At 36.0% G+C, this 24,045-nt stretch overlaps 2 protein-coding genes and 1 pseudogene across 2 annotated transcripts; 1 reads left to right on the top strand and 2 right to left on the bottom strand.

Moving 5' to 3' along the window:
- Positions 1 to 9,598: 9,598 nt before the first annotated feature.
- LOC141594226 (uncharacterized) lies at positions 9,599 to 11,029 on the bottom strand (annotated as a pseudogene).
- Positions 11,030 to 16,032: 5,003 nt separating this feature from the next.
- LOC141596639 (protein CURVATURE THYLAKOID 1A, chloroplastic) lies at positions 16,033 to 20,861 on the top strand. Its single transcript, XM_074416845.1, has 5 exons — positions 16,033 to 16,402; positions 17,716 to 17,816; positions 17,923 to 18,030; positions 18,828 to 18,899; positions 20,534 to 20,861. Exons 1-5 carry the CDS (start codon positions 16,249 to 16,251, stop codon positions 20,597 to 20,599), a joined length of 501 nt encoding a protein of 166 aa, XP_074272946.1. The 5' UTR covers positions 16,033 to 16,248; the 3' UTR covers positions 20,600 to 20,861.
- A 183-nt stretch (positions 20,862 to 21,044) lies between these two features.
- LOC141594228 (GDSL esterase/lipase At5g03980-like) lies at positions 21,045 to 22,442 on the bottom strand. Its single transcript, XM_074414371.1, has one exon. The coding sequence runs from the start codon at positions 22,391 to 22,393 to the stop codon at positions 21,179 to 21,181; it is 1,215 nt and encodes a 404-aa protein (XP_074270472.1). The 5' UTR covers positions 22,394 to 22,442; the 3' UTR covers positions 21,045 to 21,178.
- Between the last annotated feature and the right edge of the window lie 1,603 nt (positions 22,443 to 24,045).

Below are 24,045 nucleotides of genomic sequence, written 5' to 3' on the forward strand. Positions count from 1 at the left end.
CGGTCGCTATTTTGGCGACTGATATTTGTCGCCCGAATTTTTAATTTGTCGCTAACTTGGCGACTGCGGAAATCAGTCGCTTACACTAGTCGCCCGAGAGCTGAATTTTTGTAGTGTTCTATTCACAATATTTATTTAAAATCTATTGCTCATTTGCCCATGAGTTTCTAAGTTGTAGATTATATTTTATGGTTTAATTTATTTATTTGATTATAGAGAGTACATTGAGTATTATTATTGAGTATTGTTGTTGTTATGTCCAATAAAATATATTTTAATTTGTTATGTTATTGGTTTTCTAAATCCTTTGATTTATATCTAAATTCATGTTTTTCATTTGGTTTAATTTCAATGATTTACATGTGACAATGTTGATTCGTTTGTGAAGTTTTTGCCATGTTGATGTTTTACCTTTTGGTCAATATATTTTTTATATGAAATTTAAAGCATCTTGAAATGTATGTGAATGCAGATAAGACAAAGCATCACGTGGGTAATCTGAAGAGGAAAGAAATACAAAAGGCATGAAACTGAGGTAAAATCTATCTATATAATATAATTAAAAGGCTACTTAAAACATTTAATTTTAATTCACATGGCATTTTTATAGAGGTTAATACTAATTCATCTATATTAATTACTTAATTATTTATTTTTATACAATATTATAAAAAGGCAAAACTATGTATTAAAAAGTTAATTATCTCCAAAATTGTCACATGCTTATAAGTATCAAAAAAATTTTAAAAAAATAATAGTGGCAATCACTAAAAAACTAATATACTTCCTCCCTTCAACTCCACTCTACCACTTTACTTTTTCACGTTTGCCAACGCGTATTTTACACGGTAAATATCGTTAGCTACGTCTTTGCAAAAATTATAAAAGTTAGATATTTTTAATGCACTCGTAAAGACGAATCAAACAAGATACCACATTAATATATTTTCACTTATTTATTGAGAGAAAATTAAAGTTGAATGTTTAATTGTGAATAGTGTAGAAAATTGAAAGTGGTAGAGTGGAGTTGAATGGAGGAAGTATATTCTTTATTTTCCTCTCATAAATTTGGTTATTAATCTACCTGTTTATTTAACTTTAATTCCATAAGATAATTAAAAAGCAAGCGATACTATCTACCATTATTATTCTGCATGCCATACTTTAATTCGGAAGACAATTTTTAAACCATTCTCATGCAAAGTAGATTGTGTAAAAAAATAATATTAATAACAATAATAATAATAATAATAAAGCAAATCTTTCCTTGCTCCTTATATGGCTTGTAAGTTGTAAGTTATTGAAAAACGTTGAGAATTTGAGATGATCGATCACCTTTCCTTGCTCCTTATATGTCTTGTAATTTGTAAAGGAGATTTTATTATGAGCCTTAATCACTTTATTTTGCAAAAAATATTTGGTGAACATGTTCAAGGACTGATCATTTTTCTAATCCATTTCATACATAAATCGCACATAAATCAGTAACAGTGAAATTGAGTTGTTAGATCATTCCCAAGCAGAAGGTCGAGTTAATCGGGTCACCAATATTTTTCCTCATTATCACACCTAAATTATCTTACCCACTTTCATCCTCCCAAGCAGAAGGTCACGACCTAGGTTACCAACCCAATTATTTTTCACTTTTTAACCAATGAGAGAGTGCAACCTACCGGGTCATCATACTCAACCAAAGGTCACCTTCTCTTTATTTTGACGGTTGTTCTTTTTTTTTTTTTTTTTTTCCAGCCAATGGGAGTGTGCCACCTGGCGGGTCACCAACAAGGTCACCAACTCAACTCAAGGTCACCAATTGACCCTGAGTAGTTGAAGGTCACCAAAATTAACCCCTTAATCCTAATTTAAGGTGTCATTAAGGTGACCCAACAAGGTCACGACCCAGTCGGTGACCTTGCTTGGGGATGGTCTTAGGACTTGAGTAAGTTTACTATAAGACAGTCTCACTTTTTAGTGATATACTTTTCAATATTTGATCAATTTTATTAGATTCACGAGCCAGAAAAGATAAATCGTTCCTATAACGTGATAAGAAAACTAGAATACATACAAACATATACTTACCAAATTACATCGCTTTCCTAATCCAAACAATATTAGAGACGAAAAATTATTGGGTATACGGGGAATACAAAATTATCGTACCCCATAATCAACCAGTAATAAATTAAACCTTTATTCATATCCACTTAGATTTTGCTTTTTATTACTACGTTTTTTTTATTGGGTAGGGTTAGAGATGGCATTTCGTGCCCAGGCACGGTGGGCGGCACGGCCAGGCACGCACGGCACGGCACGGGTGCAGTTCTCGAGGTGGCACGAGCACGGCACGGTCGTGCTTGGTCCGGGCTCCGACACAGAATTTAAGAATTTCCCGTGCCCAGGCACGACACGGCCCTGGCACGGCCAGGCACGGCACGCACCAGGCACGCGGGCCTGGCACGGCACGGCCCGGGTTGTGGCACGCTAGTGGTTGTTTATAGCCATTGAGGTTGGATGAGGTCATGCTGAATGATGAATTGATGATGGCTGCTCTGTTAGATGTTGCCGTTTTCTCTGTTTTGTACTTTTGTTGCCGTTGTAATTGCAAGTTTGCAACGGTTGTTTTAGTTTTTTTTTTTTTTTTTTTTTTTTTTTTTTTTTATATATATATATAATTCCTAACTCTATAAATACAACCTCAATTCAATTCATTTTTTCACAATTCAATCCATCTCTTATTCTCTTCTACTTATCTTTATTCTTATATACTTCTTATAATTTTACAATATAACTTATAAATATATAAAAATCTTATATAAAACAATTAGTAATATAAAATAATTAGTTATATAAAGTAATTAGTTAATCGGGTTTGTTCAAGCAAGGGTTCAATTGGGTTTTATAACATCGGGTTTGTTGAATCGAGTATTTGGTTCAAGCAAGGGTTCAATTCTTCATTTCGATATTCCGAATTCCGATAGCTTTGTTTGCATTTTCTAACTCTACTTTTTATTATATTGTTTTAATTTTTGTTTGATGAGTTAAATTTAGTTAATTAATTCTATTTAAATATTAGTTTGTCTTTTAAAAATTTAATTATAATTATGGACTCACAAAACTCGTCTAAGAGGTCACGTCATATTAGTGAGTCGGATTCACCAAACCCCGAACCACCATTAAACATGAACCAATATATGAATTTTAATCCGTCACTACTTGAAAACATGCATTTTGAAAATACTATTTTCGAAAATCAAGCTTTTGAAGGACCTAGTACAATGCCTATTTTACCACCTTTTGTGACGGGGGGGATAAAACCACCGTCCGAACATGGGTCATCTACCGAGACATCACTACCCCAAACACAACCCAAACAGCCCGTAATAGATGTATGGTGTACCGAACAAGAAATGGACGAAATGCATAAAAAGGGTCATTCTAGTGAAGCATGGAGTCATTTTTTTAAGTGTAAAAATAGACCGGTTTGCATATTTAGTTGTGCTACTACGGGTGGTGCCGGTCATCTAAATCGACATTGGAAAAGTTGTACTAAACGAATCCAAAGTGACCAACCTACAATGGACCAATTCGTGACTCACCCCGATAACCAAAGGTCCAATTATAATTATGATGAATGTTCCACCCAATTGGCTAGAATGATTATTCAAACGGAAAAACCGTTTACACTAGTTGAACATCGTGCTTTTAACGAATATGTTAAAACAAATCAACCCCGCCACAAAGAAACAAGTAGACGGGCCGTTAGAAATAAAGGCATGGTATTATTTTTTGGCACGACAAAACCTTATTTCGAGTTTGAAAAGACTAAATGTAAATTTAGTATAAGCGCCGATGGGTGGGATTCGGGCGTCGAGTATTCGTATATATGCATTACCGCTCATTGGTTGGATGACACTTGGACTATGCAAAAACGAATCATTGACTTTGCTAAATTAGAATACCCTCATAATGCGGAAAATACACATGCAATTATCATGAACGGTATTAATGATTACGGACTTGCATCTAAAATTTTAACTTGTACTTTTGATAATGCATCTACCATGAATTCTGTTGCTAACAAGTTAAAAGCTAGTTTAAATGATGTTATTTTAGATGGTGATTTGTTGCATGTTAGATGTGCATGTCATGTTTTAAACTTATGTGTGAAAGATGGTCTTGAAGGCATTAAAACTTATCATGCGAAATTTAAAAATATTGTTATGCATTTTAACTCGGCAAAGTGGAGATTTAAACAATGGAAAGATTTTTACGAGGCCGAAGGATATAAATGCATTAAATTTCCCGACGAAAATAACACTAGGTGGAATTCTATGTACATTATGTTGAGTGCTATGATTCCCTATAAAGAACCTCTTACTACTTTTTGGAACCGATCCTTTCCCGGTAACTTGTTATTAGAGGAGGATTGGACGAAAATTTCATTGTATATTGATTTATTAGGTGCTTTTAACTTTGCAACTCTCTCTTTTTCACATGTTTATAAACCTACCGCTCCTTGTTTCGTTGGTAATGTTATTCCTATTGCGCAACTTTTTAACAATTATCGTCAAAATGCTATGTTTAGCGGGTTTCTTCCAAAAATGGAGCAAAAGTGGCTCAAGTATTGGTCCTATATTCCCATTGTTTACGTTTTTTGTATGATTTTAGACCCTAGGTGGAAATTAGAGGAAACTATACAATTAGTTGGTGTTTATAGGAGTCTATTATGTTTACCTTTTGACGAAACTCAATATGGAGAAAGAATTAGTTCGCAATTTTTTACTGTATATAACCATTACGAGTCTGTTATTGGCAACTTCACTCGTGTTTCTTCTCATACTACTTCTAGTGCAGGTACTAGTGGTGGTGCTATTCAAGGAGCGAGCTTGACCGCTCTTAAAGGTTTGATGAGTCGAGTAAGGCCGAGTCGACAACAATCTACTCCAACATCCAACTTGGCCGAGTATCAAATGTACACTACCTACGATTATATGCGAGGTATGACCGAAGAAGAGTCCAACAACCTTGACCTTTTGCAATGGTGGCGAAATCAAAGGAGGTCGCTTCCGGTGATGTCAGCAATAGCAAGGGACTTCTTAAGCATTCAAGTGTCTTCCGTTGCATCCGAAAGTTGCTTTAGTGGAGCAAAAAGGGTATTGGATGAAAAACGAACTCGTCTAAGATCCGATACACTTAAAATGTTAGTGTGCTATAAGGATTGGATGGATGCCGAAAATCGACAACAAGACTTTGTCGATCATGAGCACGAGCTTGATTCCAACGAAACAAGCACCTCGTCAGATTCATAGTTGCACACTTGCATATCATATTAAATAAACTTGTATTTTGTATTTTTTTCTTATTATTATATTAGATTAATATCGTTTCTTAATCGTTTCATCGTTTTTTTAATTGAATAAACTTGTAGACGTGTACTTACATCGTTTCATGCTTTTTTAATAAAAGATTGAGGTATTTTTTTTTTAACATTGTTTCTTAATCGTTTAATAAAAAAACTCTTTTTTTTTTCATCGTTTCTTAATTATTTGATTAAATCGAATATATTAAAAATACAAGTAATCAATTACATTAATATTTAATAAAATATATATTTTCGTTAAATTATTATATTAATAAACAAAAAGTACTAAAATCATACAATTATTATAAAAAGTTCTTTGTTTTTTTATAAAAAAAAAAAAAATAGCACGATGGGCCGGCCCATGAACAAGGCACGACCAGCCCATGGGCCAGGCACGGCCCAACACGAAAATAGGCGTGCCACAGACGGGCCGCGGCTAGGGATGGAGAAGATGGGCCAAGCACGGCACGGCACGATGGGCCCATTAACCGTGCCTGGGCCGGGCCAAATTTTGGAGGTGGCACGGTGGGCCGGCACGGGCCAGCACAGCCAGTGCCATCTCTAGGTAGGGTGTACGATGACGTGGCAAACCCGGTGTAGTTAAGAATTACTCGATTAGAGTCAAAGAAACCCTAATTAAATACCAAAAACCCTTACGACAGGAGCTGTAACATCCCTTGAATCTTCTCCAATGGCAACAACCATTCCCATGGACGTAATACACTCATGCATATTCCCTAGATTACCAGTCAAATCCCTTACTCGCTTCAAATCCGTCTCCAAATGCTGGAAAACGATAATCTCTTCCCCTGAATTCATCCGCCTCCACCGCCACCACGCCCTCTCCTCAGACACCAACCGTCTCTTCGTATACGTGAAGGACTCATTCTTCCACATTCACGAACTCGACTCTCTCCTGCCGGCCCCATCTTTACACTGGCAGTACACTAAACCCGCACCTATCTTCGCAAAAATCCTTTCTTCTTGCGAATTTTTCCTATTGATAAACTTGTACTGCGACCTTGGACTCGCCTTGCTTAACCCATCTACAGGTTGGTACTACAAAATTCCTTACCCTCCTTACCATGGCGCAGACGGCGAAGAACACTTTGGGATGTATCTCGACGAGGCCAACCATGATTATAAAGTTGTTAGAATAACTCAAACGCATTATATTCTGTCGTCTGACACTATAAAATTTGAAACCCAAGTTATGGTGTGCAGCCTCAGAAATAACAAGTGGAGATTAATTAAGCGAAGGTCGGATAAATGTTTTGGTACAGCGCTCCTCAATGACAGGAGCGCTGTAATCCGTCATTTATTCCATATACTTTTCGTACCTAATACCAATAACGCCAAAAAAAGTATTATCTGTTGTTTCGACATTCTGGCTGAAAAGTGGACTACTGATGTTCCCTTCCCTCACTTAAATGGACTTGAATCGATCGAGTCATTAACTGTACTAGACGGGTTACTATGTGTTACAGCAGTGGAAACGGAAAAGAATGGATTATATAATTGTAGTGCGTGGGTTATGAAAGAGTATGGCGTTAAAGATTCTTGGTTCAAGTTAATGAGCATCACTTATAACAATTATTCGATTTTTTGTCCGATTGCATACCGTACAGGATCACGACACGAGGTATTATGTAAACGATTTCGTAGCATTCAAGTTTTTTGGTACAACATTAGAGAAAAGAAAGGTACTACAACTACTATTGCAGGTATGGATGGCCATATTTGCAAAGAAAGCCTTGTCGAATTTCCCGGTGGCCGACAAATGAAACTACATCAGCCTAAACAAGCCGAAGAAACTACTAGGTCGTCTGAAAGGTGAAAACTATCCTTCTGTCTATGGATGTACTTTAAATCAAATTTTCTTTTCATTGTCCTAATCATTTTTTATTCATGACGTTATTCACTACTCACTAGGATAAACGAGTTTTGGGTCGAAAATCTGTTGCCTTTTTTTAATTTGTGACGGCCTTTATTGCAGCTTCGATGAATTCATCTTGTTATATACTCCGTATTAAGAATAAAGTCTACTTCAGTACAACCATGACTTGCAAAGGTTACCATGATGACAAAATTATTTTGTATTCTAATTAATTACTTTGTCCCGATCGTTTTTTCTTCCGTTGGATTATAAATCCTCGCGAGTAAATAGATGAATGAAACGGAGTGAGTATTAGTTATCGTTAAGTAATTCATCGTAGTGAAAGGAAACGTTACCCAATCTGAAACATACGGAGTATGATGTAATGCAACCATTTTCTTTGAATATTAACAGCCTCTAATACTCTTCATCCTATTAGCTTTGTAATTTAGTTACCCACTATTAGAGTTGGCAAAAGCTGATCCGGCCCGCCCGAAACCCGACCTGATACAACCCGAAAATTGGGTGAACCGAAATTGAACTGTTTTTTTAACCGACCTGATAACCGACATCAGCCTTATTTTTTTCCAACCCAAACCCGACTTGAACCAATATGACCCGACCCGTGAGCCGTGACCTGATATTTTCTCAACCTGATAGATGATCCCGATAATGAACTAGCTTAATAATGGTTTAAACAACACCAAATCGACGTTCATCTTAATTATTTTCACTTAAAAGTACAATTAATAGACCTATTCATTATTTAAACATAAAATTACCATCTAAAACTAAATATATAAGATAAAATATATGCTGATAACTTGACCTCCCACTGAACCGCTAATGACTCGACCCGACTTATCACCCGTTGATGACCCAACCCAAAGATGATCCGACATGAATCGAACCGACCCGAACCCGTCACTCACCCGACATAACCCGAACCTGGTATAACCCGACCCACTTTGACCTGTCCCGTAACCAACCCGAGTGTCCTGATTGCCACCTTAGAATCACTGTTTTGGACATGTTTAGTAGCGGTAAATGAATCAGAATTTGGACTGTATGTTCATGGCTTCCAAGGTGCTGTAAGAATTGCCATCTAAACAGTGACGGATCTAGGATTTTAGAATGAAATTGAAAGCATACTTTATTTATGAATCATTATATTGGTGAGATATTTAGTCTGGTGGCTCGTTTGATAACCAACACTTATACTCCGTACTTCGTAATATATAGTGCGACAAAGGAAAGTAAACATTTTGTGAGAAAATAAATATCGACCATTTTATATTAAAAAGTTGACCACTTATAAAAAGTGTTTAATTTACATAACATAAAATAGTTACTTCATTTTTTATGTCGTCGTACCATATAACCGTCCTACAGCATAATTTGATCCAAACTTATGATACTATAACTACAAGTCTATAACAAAGCAAAGGTGGAGTAGATGAATGACAGTTGTATTTGTATATACATATAATTAAGCAATCATCAAATGATCTGTATTTTAATTGGAATCTAGTGAGTAGTGACCTATATTAATAGAGCATTTGGTGATCTTAATCATTAGATCACAAACTTATATATAATGACAGAGTCATCCAATTATCATTTTATATTTTAGGAGTTGAACCACACAATTAAACAAGTCAACTTATACGAAATTAAAAACGTTTCTAATTAATAATTTTGTTGTATTATTAATTACAGTCTTATTTTATTTGGAGTTTCGGAACACAAATCGAAAATATTAATCAATTTGTCTCTCTTGTGACAGAGGATACGTGACCGTTTTATCATAAACATTAACTATCTGCAAATTCTTACTCCGTACTTATCAAACAATGGTTATATTTTTAATTTATCATAAAATGGTTATATTTTTCCGTCACAAGCTTATAAGGCGATTTGTGATTATTAATTGTGCGAAACCAAAAGTATGCGATGTAATGATTAAGTTTGTCACGATTACTTGTTTAATTTTTTTTAATGAAGATTAGTAGCTGTCTCTTTTGATTATGCCAAGTATGATTCTCAGTTTATTTGCTGGAATTGAAGTATCAATTTCACCAACTTAAGTTCTTGTTTTCTTTTTGTCTTTTTCATTGGTTTAGACTATTTACAAGGCGGAGCCAGAGGAGGGCTAGCAGGGAGCGCTCGACCCTGTTGGAGTGTGGAGGACAAAAATTTCGATGCTTTTGGTTAAAATTTTCGAAGTTTTTCCAAGTTTACCTTATATTATTACATGTTTGTCTCCACTAAAATTTTTCGACCCCAATTTACAAACTTGGCTCCGCGATACATTTGATAATCCATCCCTTTCTCGCAACACAATTTACAATATTCCAGGAAACGCACGTATATTATGTTCACAATATTGTACATTCTTAGAACAATGAACTATCTAACTTAACTAAATTTAAATAATCCACATCGAGTATTAACCATAATATTCTACGTGAGTATGATGGTACTGAAACTCAATTTATACCGATAAATAATCTAAGGAGCCAAATCGTTCTCGAGCACAGCTTGGGTTCGAGTAACATGAGCCGAAGGCATCTTACTAGTTCCAATCCACCTAGTATCAAGGTGTTTCACTCTTCTCTGCCTTTCTTTCCATTCTTGCCATCTTTTGTAATCCAAATGCTCTATAACCAATTACAAAACCCGAAACTAACAACATCAAACCCACTAACCCGACTATAAACCCAATTAACCATCTTTTCCATAGCGCGAATTTAACCCCTTCTCGATCCTTAGATGAACGACGAGGCAGAGGAGTTGATTCCGGTGCACTAACTCCTGGCATTGCAATCGCAAATAAACCTAATGAACGCGTTAAGCAAACATTACGCTTAATCATATTACTTAATACAATTAACCCGTTAATTGGATCAAACCGAACACATCTTATCTCATTCAAATTTTTCTCTTGAGGTAGTTTTACTTGATCATTAGGGAACCTCACTTTAATAGGTTCCCCTGAAATCGTAAAATTAAGCCTTTCAGGGTTTGTGTTCGGACTCAAATCCGTGGCATTATATACCGCGAAACCAATGATTGAGCTAAGAATCGTGTACCCCGGTAAATCATAGTAATTTGATGAAAAATTCCCTAAGTTTTCATACATTATTGCATATCTCTTGACATAAGGTATTATGATCGCCTTTTGAGGAATATCGAATGTGCTAAAGTTTGCTCCTTTAGCCCATAATGTACTACTTCTTAACGTTACAATGGACACCTTCATGCCGGAAAAATTAGCCGGGAGAGGTACGTTTAGTAATACACCGGTGTGACGCCTTTGAGATGTCGATTTTGAGGAGTATTTATATAGATAATCTTCTAAGGAGCTAGGATTAATGTAGGTATTGATATTGATACTAGTTTTGTTCATGGCTAGGGAAAATGTTGTAAAACATGAATTTTGTAAAATTATAAACCAAATAGTAATTGCATACCATGTAATTTTGGAATTTGGACCCATCAAGACTTGCATACATTGCTTCTTAATTACATCATGTGATTAGAACAAAAATTAATTGTATTTTTTGAGCATAATATGACTACGTCACGACGGATAAATGTTCAGAAAAGGTGAGAGTTTAAAAGCGGAAATTAGAAATAGAGAAAAAGGGTAAAGATTTGGGGTTGAATATGGAAATGGAGAGCTAGAAAAAAGGAAAGAGAGACGGGTGATGAGAAATGTGACAAATGGAGTTATGAAAATAAGCAAGAAAATAGGGATTATGTGTACAATTTATTTACGTAGAGAAAGGAGGCATTGCTAGACTGGCAGCACTAGAGAATAAAGGGGAAAATATATATGGAAGAATGATGTGTGTGTTTTTTCTCTAATTCTTACTTTGAGATGAGTTATTTCCGTTTTATTGTCAGGCGGTCCAAATATAATCATTTTACGATAAAATATAACTATTTAATAATAAACTGGTTATAATTAAAGTTATCACTTTTAAACAAAAAAAAAATGATTATGGTAACATTTTATCATAAAATGATTACATTTGGTCCGTTATATTATTAGACGGAATAGTTTGTTTGACAGAAGAGGTAGTCGTTTTTATATGAAAAATAAAATAAAATGGAGTTGTTCAAAAAAGGGTTTGGTTTTTATTGTTGACTCCTAGTCATCAAGGAATATGGACGTATTCACCAACTAGTTATATGTTATTTTAAAGAGATTTTGGCTATTTTATGATCATTTGTTGTTGGTTGGAGGATTGGAATTTGGAGCTGTATAACTTTGTAGTACAATTTTTTCTGATTTAATATAGTTGTTTGGTAGATTATGAATTTGGATCGTATACCGTATCCGAAAAATTAAAATGTTATTAAATTCTTTTTTTTTAATTTTTAATATCGTTGACTTGCAAAGGAGTTCCAGGGGTTGGAGAAGTGGGAGCAATTTCAAGGTCTTGATAAGTAGGAGCAATTTCAAAGTCCTGATAAGTGGGAGCAATTTCGCAGGATTGAGTGGAGTAAAGCGAGACGAGGAAGAGGGTTAAGAAAAATAAGGGACGAGGAAGAGAGCAATTTCAAGGTCAATGACGCCTTATTTCTACGACTTACTAAATTGTGGTTTTGGGTAAAAATAACACATATAATTAATGCAAATAAACAAGACTAAATACAATGAGATTATGATGAGACATGGTGTTCGACCGGTTTTGTGCGAACGTGGGGTCCTGGACTTTGCTCCGCTCCCTTATCGCCTATTACCTGAAACGAGAGTGTGTAGCAAATCTAGCCTTAAGGGATTATGAGGAAAGTCCTTTCAATGTCCAAGTGAGAAGAGTGTACTCGTACGGGTAAAGGTGTACACGTGGCAAATCTACATGCCCCGTTTCATATTTCCGACTAATGGTCGAAGGCTTGTGCTTCGCATGATCGGCGAGGGACACTATTGATTTTGCACGTCGCTATTAGTCCCACTCGGAGGTAGAGGTAGTAGGTCCGTACAACCGAGTTTGTGGGAGAGAGTGTAAGTGTTTCACACTTTTTTTTTTGTTTTTTGAATGCACGTATAGCAAAAGGGTCATCAAAGAATTGAACAGGCAAACAAGGTGGGATTTTCCCATGAGGAATGTGGTTCACTGGTGCGAGCAGAGGACGGGAACAAAGGCACAAAGAGGGGTGCAGTCAGCTATGATGTTGAGTGCACTTTACCAGGTCTGGAAACAGAGAAATAAAAGTAAGAATGAAGCTGTTTTGGTACGGCCTGAATGTGTGGCAAAGATGATTATGGATGAGATGAGGTCACGAGTTCGAGGCAAGGAAAGAGCAACTTTGACATAGGCTGAGAGAGACTGGCTTATAAAAATGCGTCTAGTAGAATGATATTTTATTTATGTTGGCTTTCCACTTATAATCATATGTAATTATCATTTGATATATATATTATTCTCACATTTCACCAAAAAAAAAGAATTACATTTTGGATCAAATATCCATTTTTCCAGATCAGATATTGGTAGGGTTGTAGATATAACACCCAAATAAGTCGGGAAGCCTTCTCCTAGACCATCTTAACCCATGGAGATGTCACATGACTTGGTTTTCCAAGTTTGTAGTGCGAACAAATGAGATAAAGCGAATTAATATAGATAAGTTGTAGTTAAATAATTAGGTTACAAGTTAAGGGATTCAAAAGCAATCCTAATAATACAACCAAATTGAAATAAAAGTGGAGTCTAATGAAGAGTCAAAAAGCTAGACAACAAAAGTGGTGACAATAAGGCGAAGACCGCTCTCAAGCCTCCAAGGTATATGCAAATGCTAACCTATCAAGCCACTGCTCCCCATATGAGCGGAAATCATCATATGGTTCACCACAGATATTTTGAAAACACTTTGGTTAGCTCCAATAATACGAATGCTCATTACTAACATGTGAATGCAAAAGACTAAGATGATTATACAATGGAATGATGATGCAACAATGCAATTTATCAAGTTACATAATTCTTCCACAACAAACCCGGTGACGGCATCGCAACACCGCCACCAAACCGCCGGACCGCAGTCCATAACAAAGGTACGCGAGATGCACCCGTAGTACCGGACCCAAGCGCTAACCGGAATCCCTGCCAGACGTCGTGCCTCAACCACACGAGTCCCTCCAAACTCGAATCATTAACGTGCACGTTCCTCTTGGAGTGGGAAGCTCCAAGAGGCGGCCCAAGCGTAAGACGGTCTCCCAACCGTCTTACGTCTCCTCAACAACCATATATCATAATCCAATATCCTCCCTTCACCACCTTCAACATTCACAATAAACCAAGTATGCACAACAACAAAATAAGACTTGCCACATAAGAATAAGCCATCTTAAGACAAGAATTCTCATGTTTACCAACAAGCCAACTAATTAATTAACAAGTTTTCCAATTCATGTTATAATGCAATAAGATGATATCATGATACTAATTCCATTTACCTAGCCACAATATATGAATAAACACCCCACATTAGTATGCCATTAAACCCTAGTTGCCAATTACTCATGTTATCATGTAACTATAACATGGATTATGTAATTCATAATAACTAATGCATAAATAAACATCCATATTATCAAAGCTAAGTAGGGAAACCCTATCTCTGTGGTGAACCCTAAATGCTTGGGCACAGACACGACACGGTACGGACGAATAATACTGACGGCACAGGCACAACACAAACTGGTTGAGGGCGGGCCGCGACTGCGTTTTTTGGAAATTCCCGTGCCCAGGCACGGCACGGCCCAAGCACGGAGGGTCCGACACGAACCAGGCACGGCGGGCTTGGCATGACACGGCCCGAGATTTGACCTGTTTCTTAATTATTTAATTAAATTTCTTTTTTTAATATCGTTATTTAATTACTTAATTAAGTCTAGTACATTAAAAATACAAGTAATCAACTAATCAAGACATCAAGTACATTAATATTTAATAAAATATATATTTAAATCATTAATATTCATTATCTTATCTTTATAAATACAGAAACATTTAACCCCTCCTGATTAACCCACGTCATCATTTGCAACCTTTTTTTTTTATTTTAAGAAAAGTAAACCTGAGACCCGCATAAATGTATTTGTATTTAATTTCTGGAAAACTAACCTCCATGCATGTTTAATGTTCAGATGCTATGAAACGTTAATCAACACTATCAACATTATATAAAATAACAAAGAAACAATTTAAATTTTAAAAGAGCAACATTATAAAATAATTTGAAAAACATGAGATTTAAAATATATTTAAAATTTTAGAAGTATAGTCATAAATATTAATAGTGAACTACGTAAAAATGTTGTAGATTACAAATATTTGTATATAATTTGTATAGAAATTATACCAATACCATTTATACTAAAAAAAATATTGTAAACTAAATCAAAATTTATTATTACTAACCAAAAATTAAGCTTGTGAGTCATGCAAACACAATCTCCTTTTTGTATCAGGCTATTCGATTTCAAGAACTAAAAGACAAATAAATGGGAAAGATGGCTAGGAATTTTGAGTTTAGTAGATCAGATTAGAAGGTAAGATGAGTTCAGTTAGTTGATTAGCTTTATGGATTTAGATGATGGGTAAAGGGGAAAGGATGGATATGAAGAGCCGAGATAAGGGAGGCGAAAGTGATAAAAAAAGACTGAAAGAAGAAGTAGGCGAGAGGTATGGGCCAAGGTTGAGTACTTCAAGTGAAATAATGATGGACCTATGGTCCATGGACGTTAGGACGTGGCTCTATTTATTTGTGGGGAGGTGTGTGTTTGCACAAATTTTCATTTAAAATGGGTCAATCCGTCTTAAGTTCAAAACGAGTCAAATAGTTAGGATAAAACAAAAGAAAAGTTCATAAATACTAGCAGAATAATTATCTTACCTAGGTAAGTGGCGTAATATTTTACATGTTTACTTTTAAGAGGGACATACCCGTCGTTCTAAGGGAAACCAATTATAGTAGTAGAATAGAGTTTGTTATCTTTTACTTCCTATATTCTAATCAATTCTATACATTTGATTAAAATATAACTCACATATATTCGACAAATTAAATGTATAGAAATGATTGAAATGAAGGAAGTACAATTTACTATTTCCTCCATTTTTTTTTATCTTCCCATTTTATTTTGCACAACATTTAAGAAAAATATTAAATAATACAACATTTTATGACGAAAAGTAAGGGCAATTGCTAATCAGTTACTATCATACTTCACTCTTTTACGTGATGAATTATATAGACCTTAATATATACAGAGTAGTAACAATTTTGTTAAAAAACTAAATAAAATCACACTTTAGATAAAGCATGCCCGTGCAATTTTGCACGGGTTTAAAACTAGTTTATACAAATAAAAAAGTATTTAGAAAAAAATACTAAGGATATTGGGCCGGTCCACGTGCCAGGCACGATTAGCCCATGGGCCAGGCACGGCCCGAGCACGAAACTGGGCGTGCCATGAGTGGGCCGCAGTGGGGGTTTGGGCGAGTTGGTTAGGCACGACAAGACATGACTAGCTCAATATCCGTGCCTGGGCGGGGCCATTTTTGAGGGAAGGCACAATGGGCCGGCACGCGGGCGAGCCTAGCATAACCCAATGCCAATTCTATCCGCACGTGCCGGCCTAGCACGGCCCAATGCCAACTCTATCCGTCTCTTCAAAGAGACCTCTAGTGGAAGGACAAGTGAAACGGTCACAAACAAGAAGAATTGTTCCTCATTTCCTATCTTAAGTTGGCTCATTAATTTATACTGTACTCCGTTAAGGTGGTTCGAGTTTCAAGGTTAACAAACCTATACGGATTTGGAGATAGAGAAATAACCAATAAGAATTCATTAAACATTCCACGTGTTGCTCAAACCAATAACCTTTTTCAACAACACAAACATCCTTCATAGTTCATCCTTGGATATTTTATGTATGGTCGAAAACTAAACTCAAATAAACCTTCAACATTCTCCCATTTTCTTAAAAATGGCAGCAATTTATGCTGGAACTTCATCTTCATCAATGGCGGCTGCAACTACTGGGTTACTGCCACGTGTCCCTGTTAATCAAGTTTCTCCTTTTTTAGCTTTGCCTTACCTCCCACCTCGCTCATTTCTGCCATCTTTCAGGGTTTCTGCTGGTATATTTCTTGTAGACATTTCGTCGAACATTTGGTGTGCATGGTTTAATCTGCTGTAACTGTGTTTTCTGCTATTGTTTTGAATTTTTGTAATCTGGGTTTTTGAAGCTAGTTAAGTGTTTTTGTTGGTGACTTATGTTTGCGATTATATACTCCTTTCGGTCGGCGTTATTTCTTTTATTTACGTTTGCTTTTGACACGAGTCTAGGGAAATGAGAGATGATATGATTAGCGAAAATGTAAAGAAATGACTCAGAGTCTCAGACACCCAAATAAGGAGAACGTAAAGAAATGACCGGGACATAGGAGGTATTAAGTTAGTTATGATATTGTTAAGCCAATCATGTTACCAGCCACACTCTTTTGATACTCTGTTGAATTTGTCAATGATCTTAAGACAAATACTGTATTCTCTCGAGCTAAAGGGTGTTCCATTCTAAAACCAATAGGTCTTATTGCTTGAATGCTTGTTCTTAGGTTGACTGGGACACTATCCAGTCTAGTGGGTTGGCTTTTCCAACACATGATGAAAAAGCCTTTCGTATGTCGCCTTATATTACAAAGCTGTGATGTTACTGTCAGTAGTCCATGAACTGATTTTCTTTTTTAAGGTAAAATGGCTATCAAGAAACAAAAGTCTGAGTGAATTTTCTTGTTTATTTTGGTGGCTGTGGGGGTGGGTTAACCTTAATTGAACCCGGCTCATAGTCTAAGTGGTGTTGTCAGTATCTTGTTTCTTGATATTGAGTGCGTCCTGATTTGGGGACTTTGGATATCTAATCTTAGATTTAGGGTGTTCTAAGTTAGAAGAGGACCCTGAATTGCTTGATAGGATAGTCCTTTTACTCACCTTTTAGTCTTTTACCAGTCAGTTAATTTGCGATAGGATTTTTTAGACAGGCTGATTTTTTTGCCAAGTAAATCGATTGTGCTGGTGATGTAATGACTTTTTACCATCATACTTTCCGCAAATACTCTCCCTTTGTTCGCCAATCCAAGCTCTGAAGATCGCAACCCTTGAGTTTTTAATAGTTGGTGACACTTGAGCAAGTGGCTATTAAATTTCCGTGTTAAACATGGTGGTGTAACGAAATGGCTCACAATTTAGCCGATTTATCTTTGTGTTGAAAATGAAGCTTCAGTGTGCTTTGTTCCATGAAGGTAATCGAAAATGAATGCATTTTAAGTGATGGTAATTGGAGAGCATATAGAATCATGAGCAGCTCAATACTGTCTGCTACGTCACTCTTGTCTAGAATATTTGAATGATAGAGGTGTGCTGCTCACCACTTTCGATGTTTGTCTCTCAACAGAGTCAAGGAGGCTCTCTTCGTTTCAACTCAAGGCCTCCTCAACAGAGGAGACCTCAACGTCTGTTGATACTGGGGAACTATTTGATGACCTGAAAGAGAAGGTAAATATGAAGTTATGACAATTGACATCAGATGAATGAATACTTCTTTTGTTGGGTCATGATTTACATAATGTGAATCTTTACTTTTTTATCTGTTTCTTTACAGTGGGATAAGGTGGAGAATAAGTCCACCGTGCTCATATATGGTGGCGGAGCTCTTGTAGCAATTTGGCTGTCTTCCGTTGTTGTCGGTGCAATCAATTCAGTTCCTGTGGTATGATACTCATATTCTCTTTTCTGGAAAATCAAATATTTCGTCAGATTAGACAGCTTGGATCTTTATGTATGTTACTGATTTGGACTGTGAAATTGTATTCAAAAATCTCCATTAGCAATGTACTGTATTTCATATTATCCTTCCAATTTTGTTCTCCTTTTCTTTGCAGCCAACTAAGAACTACTTGATATAACTAGACTTTTTTTATGAAGTTAGAATACAGCTCAATCTGTTTGTAATTCTCAATTTAGCATACTTCTGTTTCTGTGACTGAATTCATGCATGTATTTGCCATTGACCTCTACTCCTGTAGTGTTGCATGGTTCGGTGTTTGTCTCGGTTCGAGGAACGGGTACAACGTACAAGTTTGTAAAACGCCACTAGGTTCAAATATAGAGCATTTTATCAACTTGATTAACTTATTAGCTATGTTCTAGTGTGGATAGTTCTCTTCAAGGATCGGCCGACCGAGCCCAAAATTATGCAACCATGACGTAACCTGAATGAAATAATGTTTGACTCTGCTCTTTTCTGCTCCTCTTAACTCTAATGCTTAATGGCGAGTGAAATAAGCTACTGAACAATTAATTTAGTTCTTGAGGATATAAAGTGAGGGAGGGAATGCCTATTTCCTTTTAAATCTTCACGTTGGAAGAATTTTAATTTGGCTTGTAGTCGGCTTCCCGCTCCCTCCTTCCCACTTCCCTTGTAGTCCCCTTCATCCATACAAAAGGATTAATGAATGTGTTATTGTATCTGATAGTTATTTATGTTGTCGTTGTCATTGTCATCAGCTTCCAAAGATCATGGAATTGGTTGGGCTTGGATACACAGGATGGTTTGTTTACCGATACCTTCTTTTCAAGGTAAAGTTCCTTCCTGGTTTTGATGCGTGTTGAACTTTGTCTTTTGACTTGATCGGAGTAGTTGCTCTTCAGTTTTTATACCTGCAGATGCTTATTATGGTCCTTCCCACAAAAGCTAGAACTTAAAACATTGACTGATTATCACGGGGAAGCAAATGCACGCCCTACTGCCTTAAACATTAGTTTTATATTCATGATAAGTTCGATAGCCAACATTCTAACAAAAGATGGGTTAGAGTAATATACTATAACAAAACATTAGTGAAATTGGATTGGCAATTCTTGCTTTACAAGGGTAAATAAGTTACTGTGGAGAGGAACTTATTTTGCACGCACATTTTCCTTCACACGAACTAAACAAGAGTGAGAAGGAAAACCATTTATCGGGAAAATGTTTCCCCTAACTGAACACATTCAAAAGGGAAAACTTTTAGTGCCTTATGGGCTCCCGCAAATCGTATAAAAGCTTAGGGAGGTCAGGGGCGAATCCAATTGGTAGCAAAGGGTAGCCGCTGCTACCCCATAAAAAAAAAATTCAGTTGAGACGATGATGTTTTGCTACTCCAAATCTGAGCAGTTGTAAAGGAATAAGTAACAGAAAGCGCATAGTACACTAATTAAAACCAGCGTGGTTCAGTGGTAAGTAATGGCTCTTACCATCCTATAGAGTGGAGTTCGAATCCTGGCACAATCATATCCCAGTTAATTTTTTTGGTTTCCTTGTATCTCGTACCTTTTCTTCCTTTGTTACTTCGTATTTATCGTAACTTTTCAAATTGTTAATGTCCACTATATTTGCACCCAATGGATTTTCTTTTTTTTCTATTTACCTAATAATATTTCTTTTTTTTTTTTCTTTTTTTGAAAAATCTTACCTAGTAATAATTGTGTTTGCCTATAATGATTAAATTTTTTTATGACAAAGTGTCTAAATTGTATCACAACTTTTCATGAAGATAATTGATCGAATAATGTGAATTTAAGTCGTGATGATTAAGCGTTTTTTATATCACAAAGCTATATAACCAAATTTATTGTCGAAATATAAAAGAATTATTTAATGAAAATACTCTAATTTTAAGTTAGTCTGGAGCGTTCATTTGATTGTTGAGAAATTCTTTTGTATTTTTAATTTTTATATGTTATACAACAAATGTTTTTTAATGATTTATTTCATCTTTTTGAATAATTATCCGCTCAATATTTTTTGCTACCCCAGACTTGGAATCCTGGCTTCGCCCCTGAGGGAGGTTGAATACTTGAATGTACTTAGTCTGAGGGGTTGATTTTTGAGTAAATAATAAGGGGGTCAAGATTTGGACTTATGACCTTTGTGTTAAATAAAATGTATATATGAACTGAAAAAGCCAACGATGGTTGTCCCCTCCCACTGTAAGTTAGATCTATTAATGTTCAAGCTTACCCCATGTGTTAATAATAGAAAGTAGATGCTTTCTGATGACCCATACTGAAAATTACTTCAAATAACGACTTATCACACGATTAAAAGTAGCGCTCAGAGTGTGTTTTTGGCTAAATTGGAAATGGAAACAGGCAAGAGGAGATGATATAATCTTGACATTTTAACAAAGAGAAAGACTCGTTGTCTGACACTATCTTTTATGTTTGTTCAGTCAAGCAGAAAGGAACTAGCAGAAGACATCGAATCATTGAAGAAGAAAATCGCTGGAACTGAATGAAACTGCATCCATCGACTTATAATTAGTACCATTCTACCCTATCCCATGTTGTATAATACACCATAGAGCTGTACCTATATATCCAGTTTTTATCATGATCCAGTTTTTAATGTTGCCATAAATGTGCGTAAATGTAGTTTTCTTATCCCTTTTCTTTTTGCACGCGACAAATGCCAATTTGTTATTACAATGTTACAATCGGAATCTGTATCAGAAATGTGAGCCTGAATTGCACGACTACAATGGTCCTGATTTTGATCAATTGCTCTCTCTAAAATTTTGCTGTTTTATTCCCCTGCTGTGTTTCTGGTGGCTCTATGCTGTAAACCAGAGAAGGTTACAGATCACTTTTAATATACTGTAATCCATGATATATTGATATTGATATCACATAAACTTGATGCATTAAACTGAAACATAAACATAAATTTAAAACTAAGCTGAACAATGACTTAATTAAACAGAATATGAAAGGTGTCGCAATTGCGAACTAGAGTACCGTAACATATATTTGACACGCTAATCATAACAATGTCGTAATTAAACGTATAGACATAAGCAACACTAGAGTCTGATTAATTAAACTCTGTTGAGTTCCTGAACAAGTCGTGGCAGCAACCATTGAGACATACGCTTGTAAGTCTGTTGAGTCATATGAATTCCATCCCAACTTATGAACTGATTCGGATCTGCACACACCTCAAACCCTTCAGTCCCACAAATTTTCGTCAAGTCAAAATTGTAGTCATTATCACCTGATCCACAACACGCCTTGAACATGCTTGGTACATCAAATCCAAGAGCGCCTGCATTCTTAAGGACCGAACTCAATGCTGAATAGTAGTCTCCATATACTACCGTCACCTCTGGGTAGTCTTGTTGCAACTCTTTGATGGCCTCTTTAAGATGGTCATTGTGGTATCTTGCAAAGGCGTTCAGTCCGTCTAAGCAATTCAATCCATCTAATGTGTAATCGCTTTCGAATGTGGCTTTGTAAATGGGTAGGCACCCGATGGGGAAGTTCCCTGGGATATAAACCCGGGTCACACCATAGCTAATAACTTGTTTAGCTGCGTTTATAATAGTTTCAACAACTTGGGGAACCATATCGCGTACTTGATCCATTGTCTTTCCTTGTAGCATGGCATAGTTATAGTCATTCCCACCCGTCTCAATCAAAACAAGGGACCTACTAAGCTTGTCCCAGCAGTCTAAAGCATCGTCGCAAATGGTGTCAAGATGGGTCTTAAACCAATCAAGTTGGACATTCAAGGAACTAGTAGTAACGGGTGAAACGATACCGTTGGAGTGTAGGGTATCAGAGTCCAAGGCAGTTGAACCAGCGACAGCAAAGTTAACACCCTGCGAAAAGTCGTCTCCTTTTGCAAGATAGGGGTTGAGGAAGGGCTTATCAAAGAATTTGGCAAATTGGTCGATCATTAGCAGACCATCAGAGCAACGTCCAGTGGGATTGTGCATGGTCATCCCATAAGGATAAGCTGCGAAATTGTGCGCTCGAACAGGAGACTCAATGACAAGATTACCGGTGTCGCTAATGGAGTCTCCAAACTGGAAGAGGTAATCAATAGAATAAAAAGAAGTGGGAGGTGAAATTCCAGGGGGTTGAGAAGTGGGAGGTGCAATTCCATGGGGTTGAGAGGTAGGAGCAATTTGGAAGTCTTGATAAGTGGGAGCAATTTCGAAGTCTTGATAAGTGGGAGCAATTGCGCGGACATGAGTTGAGCAAAACGAGACGAGGAAGAGGGCTGACAAAAGTAAGGTAGGGGATGCCATTGATGAAATAAGAGAAAGATTAATGAATAAAGAATATGAGTTTTAAGATATTAGGATGATGATGATTTGTGTTGTTTATATAGGTTTGTGTGTATGCTCTAAATTAGTCGTAAACTCCTAATACGAGTTAGGATAAGAATACGATATGATAAAGAGTATAATAAGGACGCTAAATTTCGAAACCTAATGGAAGAAGGATTACCACGTAGTTAAGGACCTGAAAACTGTTCCTAATGGAAGAAGGATTACAATGTTAAGGATTCTGGAAACTGTTCCTACAACAAATTTTCAATGCAAAAGCAACTAGGAAAAGCTAGTAGGAATACATTTATTTAGCGTCTATATCCCGAGTAGATTCTGTGGGTTGTTAAATTTTTAGCATATTCAAGGTTATTAGCATGTTACTCATCAATCTACTATTGTATGCTTGAGTAGATTGGAAATAATGAATCTCTCAACCATTTACACATAGATACAACAATTTGTTAACTTAAACCCGCTAATTAGCAAATACTTATTCAGGTGCTGTTTCAAGGGTTTTAGCATGTTTGACCAAACAATGTGCTAATTTTAGTGTTTGGTAAACAACATATTAAAACAGCATATTTGGGGTCAATATGTTGTTTTACAATATGCTGCTTACCCCAGCATATTGGTTAGCATATTGTAAAATAGGAAATTTGTCTCCATTTTACAAAGAAAAGTAACAATCTACTAATCGTAATCTGCCAATTACCAAACACTCAAATTAATTCTGCTAATTATAATATGCTAGTCAAATCTTCTCATAAAATTTGTCATTTATAATTTGCTTTTGTAATCTGCTTATGCTGAAATTAATCAGATGTTTACCAAACAGGGCCTAAATATGCAAATTGAATATATTTAGTCAAACATGTCAATCTAATCTGTCATTTATAATCTGCTTCTGCTAATAATAATTTGCGGACTGCCTCTTTGTGACACATCCTCACTTTAATAAAAATATCTGTCATTTTTACATTTTTATTATGTGACAAATGGTGTGTCGTAAGATAAAGGTAATGAGACACTAGATAGGACACAAAATCACAAATTAACGTTTTTTCAACTTTTCACGTCTTATATTTAGATTCTTGCACAACTTATCCCCAAATAACAAATCAAATAGTAAGTAAACACTAAAGCTTGCTTGATTTGTTGTTTAAGGAAAGTTTTAATTTTTAATTTTTAATTTTTAATTTGTTTTATGGAAAGTCAGCCGACATAACTATGAGTCTATATGAATATCGTGTACAGTGTATGTGTTTATTGTTACTTGTTATCATACTTTCAGCCAAACATATACCGATATTAATACTCCTATTAATTCCCTACGCACACAACAACAACAACAACAACAACAACAAACACAAAAACATGGATGAAGATGAATCAATGATTGTGGAAATCATGGATATTATGAGTTTAAGACTATATAAATGTCCTAAAGTGTATGATAATGTTGATGGTCGGGTACTCTTCATATTTAAGCTTCGTGACACTGAATATAAAGATCGACCCGGCCACTTCTTCAACCCTCGTCCTAAATACACTCAATTGTCTTTGGATACTTCATTCCTTTATAATTTAGATGATGATCGATTTTCGAGGACTATTCACGAGGTTACTTC

This window comes from Silene latifolia, chromosome 8, assembly GCF_048544455.1.
Source record: "Silene latifolia isolate original U9 population chromosome 8, ASM4854445v1, whole genome shotgun sequence".
NCBI classification, from domain to species: domain Eukaryota; kingdom Viridiplantae; phylum Streptophyta; class Magnoliopsida; order Caryophyllales; family Caryophyllaceae; genus Silene; species Silene latifolia.